Here is a 6,000-nt window from a genome sequence, read left to right as displayed (position 1 = left end):
AGCTTTCACTTTCCGGGTAGACTCGCCCACGTCAGGGATGGATAATTGCTCTGATGTTTCATTCCTCGGGCACTCTCGAGTATCGTAGTTTTTTGTGTCACTGTTGTTTAGTTGTCATCACAAGTCAGACCTGATGATTCAGGAAGTAACATTTTTGATGTAGTTTTGAACCACGCTTCTGTTAACCAAAGCACCTTTCTGTTGTGGGATCTCTGGAGACAAATGCCTTTGGGGAAATATTTCCGGCTGGAAAAAAAAAACATAGTACTAGCCAGGTCACAAGGAGGAAGAACAAACAGCCCTTCTCCGGTGGCAACATCCATGAGCAATGGTATAAATAGAGGACTGTGGGGACAGAGGGATCACAACTGGATCCCACAGCCATCTGTGCAGTTTGCCTTGGGCGCGGAGCTGTGTCCTCGTGCTCTCATCATGAGCTGTGCCGTCAGGCAGGTCGTTACCACCTGTTCCCAAGGCAGGAGCAGCGCGGGCAGCTCTGCGGCTGGTAGTGGAAGGAAGGTCTCCTCCGCCTCCTCAGGAAGACACGTTGCCTATGACCTGGGCGGTGCGGTTGTCAATTTCTCTGGTGGCAGTTTAAGCGAGGGATTGCTTGGGAAGCAGCTGAACGTCGGCAGTGCTGCTGGTGGGAGCTTTGGAGCTACCCAGAGGGCTTGTTCTACCCTTGGATTCGGCGGTGGAGGCATCTGCACTCGAGGCATCGGTGGTGGTTTCACCAGGGCTGGTGCTGGTTGTGGTGATGGGATCTTGTTTGCTAACAATGAAAAGGCGACGATGCAGAACCTCAACGACCGCCTGGCCTCCTACCTGGACAAGGTGCGGCTGCTGGAGGGAGACAACGCCGACCTTGAGTGCAGGATCAGAGAGTGGTATGCCAAGGTAGGGCCCAGCTGTGAACCACGGGACTACAGCTGCTTTCACAAGGAAATTGAAGACCTTCAAAACCAGGTAAATCATTGTTTTTCAAGAAAATTCTAATATTTCTTCAGGCTTTGCTTTCACATGTGGACAGAGCAACGTCAAATGGCAGAGGCAGTATCGGTGTCTCTGGCTGTGCCCACAAGCAATAGTTCATATGAAATGGATGGTGGAGGGAGGAGGAGGCGGCATTGACTGAGAACTGGAGTTTCAGTACAGCCTGCTCCACCAAGCTGGCACGCAGGTTTCCACATTGCAATGCCACTGAACTGATCAATAATCCCAATATAGGGAATAGTTATAAAATAAGTGGGTTGCATGACCCCAGGTAGGTGTTTCCTCCAGGACTTTCTGTAGCCAGAAGAAGCCACAAGCCTGAATTTCTCTCTTGCATTTTTTTTTCCAGATCCTTTGTGCAGCCATGGAGACCAACAAGATCCTTCTGAATATTGATAACAACAGGATGACTGCTGATGACTTCAGAGTGAAGTGAGTACGGGCCTGTGCTGGACCGAGGGGTTCCCACTGCCCATGGAAGGGTCAGTGAGCAGCGGTGATGGGGGAATCCTGACCCTCTGCTTGTCCTGCTGCCGTGTTAAATTGAAAGGTGTGGATGGCACTGGCAATGTTCCTGGCGCTGTATGCCTGACACAAAAGAACTTGGTCATAAACTGTTTCCCCACAAGCTCAACTCAAGGGCTCGCCGTGGTTTACTGACATGTCACCTTTCTTTGTTGCCTGTGGCTTCAGGTACGAGACCGAATGTGGTCTCCGGCAGAACGTGGATGCAGACATCTGCAACTTACGTCCTGTGCTGGATCAGCTGGCCAGCTGCAAGACTGACCTGCAGCTGCAGTGCGAGGCTCTGACCGAAGAGATGTGTTGCCTCAAGACGAACCATGAGGAGGTCAGGTTGCCCCTCACGCTTAGAGACAGAAGAAGAAAGCAGAAGCAAAGTCCCCTGATTGTCACTATGACTGACATGGTGTGTGTATTCTCTGCAGGAAATGAACTGTCTGAGGAAACAGGCGACTGGAGATGTGAGTGTGGAGGTCAATGCTTGTCCTGGACCAGACCTGAGGAAGATCCTGGAGGATCTGAGGTGCCAATATGAAACGCTGATGGAGCGTAACCGCAAAGAGACTGAGCAGTGGTATGCCTGCAAGGTACTGTGTGTGCAGAGCCGCAGCCTACTCTGCCTGCTGGGGAAAAGGGAAAATGAGAGATTAAGAACATCTACTGGTGATGTCTAAATACCACCAATTCTGTCATGGATGTGCTCAGCATCTCATTGTACTTTCATTGCTCTTCTGGTCATGGCAGAGGGGCTATTGCATGGTGTCACAGGGTCACAAAGGAATAAACAGAGGGGCTTCAGACTGGGAAGCCCTCAGGTGCACTGCAGGGCGTGCACAAGCAGTGCACAGGATGCGGTGGGGAGGTGAGGAAAGGGCTGCTCTTTTCTAATTCTGCAGGTGGAGGAGGTGAATCTGGAGGTCATCACAAGCAGCCAGGAGATCGAGTCAAGCAACAAACAGGTCACTGAGCTGAGACGTCAGCTGCAGGCCTTGGAAATCAATGTACAAGCTCAGCTCACCATGGTAGGTGATGCCGTTAGGATTCACATCTCTGAGTCCCCAGCTCTCCCCAGAGTCGTGCCTGTAACCAGACAGGCTGTGCTTGCAGCACACCCAGGTTCCTTCGTGTTGTTTCCTTTCTCAGAAAGAAAACCTGGAATCCTCTTTGGCGGAAACTGAATGTCGCTACAACAAATACCTGGCTGAGCTCCAGAGCCAGATCTCCTGCGTGGAGCAGCGGCTGGCTGAAATACGAGCGGAAATGGAGTGCCAGAACCAGGAATACAAGACCCTCCTGGACGTCAAATGCCGCTTGGAGCAGGAGATCCAGACCTACCACTGCCTGCTGGAGGGGGGACAGCAGGACATCATGTACGCAGGCTACAGACAGACCTGGGCACAGTAAAATCTCCGTGCTTTGACTGACAGGGATATGAAAATTCATTATACCAGTGGTAAAACCAACGTTGTGGTGAGGAACCAGTAGTGACCTGTTAGCAGCAGGGCCAATTAGCAAACCACGAGGCATCTGAGGATTTGCCCTCTGATAAATGTCCCGGGTTGAAGCCAGGGACCGTTTCCCCCTCTTGGGCTGGTAAGGGTGGCTGGGAGAGGCCCCAGAGCTGTCCCTGTCACCTGGGCAGGGTGCAGCATTCTTCAAGGGCGGTTTTCACCGCGAGCTGGGCAAGGCATCTCATGAACACTGTCATTTACCTGAGTTTTATTGGCTTTGGAACAGCTAGACAGGATTAGGGACTGGCAGTTAAATTACCTGAAACAATAAATTATCTAAACATTTTCAGTTTCACATAACAATTTTAATTAAAGTTTTGGGAAATTTAATTTGTATGCAAAGCAGTTGGCTCTTCCCTGCCTCCCATCCCCTGAGATTTGGGAATGCTGAGGCGTGCTGCTAATCTCATAAATGGCTGCAGACCCACACAACCGGCCCAAGCACCCACCTACCCCCTTAGTTTGGCAGAAGAGCTGTTTTAATGGTGGTGCCCTGAGACGGGCTCTCCTGGACTCCCCAGTCCAAAATGAGTTACAAGAAAAATCAGTTCTCATTCCAAAATGCCGGTTGCGATGGATGAAACGACACCGGCAGAGTTTGTCTCTGAGCCTCCGGTAATCCTGAGTGTGTCAAGATGGAAAAGCAAAAGCTGTCAGCAGACAGGCAGGATGGAGGATGTGCTAATTGCTGCTCCTAATGACCCTCGTGGTTCCAAGGGGAAATGGCCAGTAGTGACTGAAGAGGCAGATCCTGGGGGTTTTGGTTACCAGAGCTGTCTCCTTTCCACAGAGGGACAGTGGGAAGAGGAGTCCCTGCACCATCAGCTGGAAGAAGCGGTGGGCTTAAAGCCAGCCTGTGCCAGCCGTGCCTGCCCTGAGCCCGCGCGCTCCGGTGAGGATCTGGAAGGTGAGGTGTCCTCTGGGAGCCCGTGAGCGTGACTGTGAGTTGCTTCTTTAGTCCTTCTCTGTACCTGGGGAAGAGGAGGATGAGAGACCTCAGGGCTTCTCAGGGCAGCGAAGAGGGGCTGGAGATGGGTCCTTTTTCCCAGAGAGGGGCAGTGCAGGGGGTCAGCCGTGCAGGATCTCAGCTGTGACTGTCGGTGGCAGAGCACAGGGATCAGTGGGGCTGTGGCAGGAAGGGAAGCAGCCATGGGGCATTTATCAATGTTTGACACTCGGGGGCCACTGGCAGTAAATGTGTTGAAGACTTTTCAGCACAGCACAGAAATGAGGAACTGGCAGGGGGAACCAGTCAGTCATGAGCCTTTCAACAAGTACATCAAATGAAGCAAGCTGGGGAGGAGAGGGGAAGAGAGGTCAGTGCAAGAGCACCGGGGTGTAAGAGAAAGCCAGAGGGGTATGTGGAGGAAACCCCTGATGAAATAACGCTTCCTGCCCTCCCTCAGCAGGTCCCTGCAGATGAGAGCTTCCCTGCCAGCCCCACTGCACGTCCCCCTGAGCTCTCTCGAAGAACAAACCATCTGGAAAAAGCAAGGCAAAAATAACCTGACAGTCCTCAGTCCTGCTTACAGCCCCAGTGGGATGGGGCTCTGCTCAACAGTTGCCCTCCCGCCACCCACGCTGCCTCCCTCCCTCTTCATCCTCTGGTGCTGCTTTGATCCACGCACTGGTTGGGCTGATCTGTTTTGTGGTCAGTTGTCTAACAGCTACCAAAGCTTGTCTCTAATAAAACTTTGCTACTACTGACATAGCCTTGAACATGAGAAATAATTTCTACGAGGAAATTAACATGAAAGTATTTAAAAAATTGTTAGGCAGATAGTTACGTTTATCACACACTTTGGGTTAGAAATTCACCTTTGATCTATATCCACAAAGCAACCATTACAAGGGAAAAAGAAAAATAAGCAACACTCCCATCTGCCGAGCTGCTCCTGTGGGATTCAGTGGCTGCAGAGGAGGGAGGAAGGGACCAGCTGATGCTGGGGGAAGGATGTTTGCTGCCAGAGGAGGAGGCATAAGCTGAGATATGAAGTAGAAGGTGACGAGGAAAGAAACATTCACGGAGGCTGGACAGAGGGCAGGGGAAGAGTTCAAGTCAGTCTGACTGACCATCCTCTATTGAATGAGACTTCTAAGTGAAAATTGAATTTTCATTGAAGTAGACGTGTGCTAATACAATATAATATAATATCATGTAATACACAACACCTTTGAGTTATTATGAATGTGCAGTAGCAGGATAAAATCAAGAACAACAAGTTTTCCCAAATAATACTGAAGCAGTAAATTTGAAAGCAAGGCTTTGCTGGACTTGACACACCCTTCTGGTGGAGGAAAACAATTCCCAGAGAAAATGCTAAATAAAGAACCTCTAAATGGATTTAAAAAAAAAAGGCAAACAGGAAGAACCAGCTGGCAGCATGTGGGAAGATAAAAGGGTGAGACAAATTAATATGTGGGAGAGAATTTTTTTAAAAGTAAGATACAGTAAACAGCCAGAAAAAAAAAGATGCTGGTATTTCATTACCACAGAGAAAGGAATTACAAATGCATTCAGGAACACAACTGCATTTTGCTGCTTGTGCAAGCAAAGGCTCAAGACCCAGCCTGTCCCTCCTCCCCGTACCCAGCAGACGCGCCGGGCTGTGAACGGCGCTGACACGCTCTGCTCCTCATCACGAGGCTCTCCAGCCTTTGTCTGTGAGGAAACCCTGGATGGGGTTTGGTGACCGGCCCTACGCAGAGGTCTAATGTGAAGCTTCTACCGAGAAGGCTTCAGGACATCCCAGAAGTCTGAATTAGTGTCTATTTCAAAAGAAAGAAACAGCTCAGAAGTTTCTGGAATGACAACACGGGACAAGCCAGAGCTTGACCACACAGAGCTACTGGCACAAATCTCAGCAAAGATGGGACTTTTGTACCTTGCTCTGTCTCTTGGCTCCACAGAGCCTTGTCTGCTCACCTGGCACCTCTCGTGCTCCACACTTTCCATTCCAATTGCACATCACCC

At 50.4% G+C, this 6,000-nt stretch overlaps 1 protein-coding gene across 1 annotated transcript; it reads left to right on the top strand.

Annotated features, from left to right (window-relative positions):
• Positions 1-321: 321 nt before the first annotated feature.
• LOC104518904 (keratin, type I cytoskeletal 19) lies at positions 322-2,919 on the top strand. The gene is made up of 6 exons (XM_029085646.1): positions 322-966; positions 1,343-1,425; positions 1,687-1,843; positions 1,941-2,102; positions 2,412-2,537; positions 2,659-2,919. Exons 1-6 carry the CDS (start codon positions 322-324, stop codon positions 2,917-2,919), a joined length of 1,434 nt encoding a protein of 477 aa, XP_028941479.1.
• The last annotated feature ends 3,081 nt before the right edge of the window (positions 2,920-6,000 follow it).

This window comes from Antrostomus carolinensis, unplaced genomic scaffold (genome assembly GCF_000700745.2).
Source record: "Antrostomus carolinensis isolate BGI_N321 unplaced genomic scaffold, ASM70074v2 scaffold26290, whole genome shotgun sequence".
Taxonomy (NCBI): Eukaryota; Metazoa; Chordata; class Aves; order Caprimulgiformes; family Caprimulgidae; genus Antrostomus; species Antrostomus carolinensis.
This window is presented reverse-complemented; position numbering and strand designations above follow the sequence as displayed.

Bases quoted from the DNA above. Each gene is read 5' to 3' on its own strand.
- LOC104518904 (XM_029085646.1), top strand. From the start codon at position 322: ATGAGCAATGGTATAAATAGAGGACTGTGGGGACAGAGGGATCACAAC. The intron at 1,426-1,686 runs GTGAGTACGGGC...CTGTGGCTTCAG, and splicing joins GCTGATGACTTCAGAGTGAA to GTACGAGACCGAATGTGGTC. The intron at 2,538-2,658 runs GTAGGTGATGCC...TTCCTTTCTCAG, and splicing joins TACAAGCTCAGCTCACCATG to AAAGAAAACCTGGAATCCTC.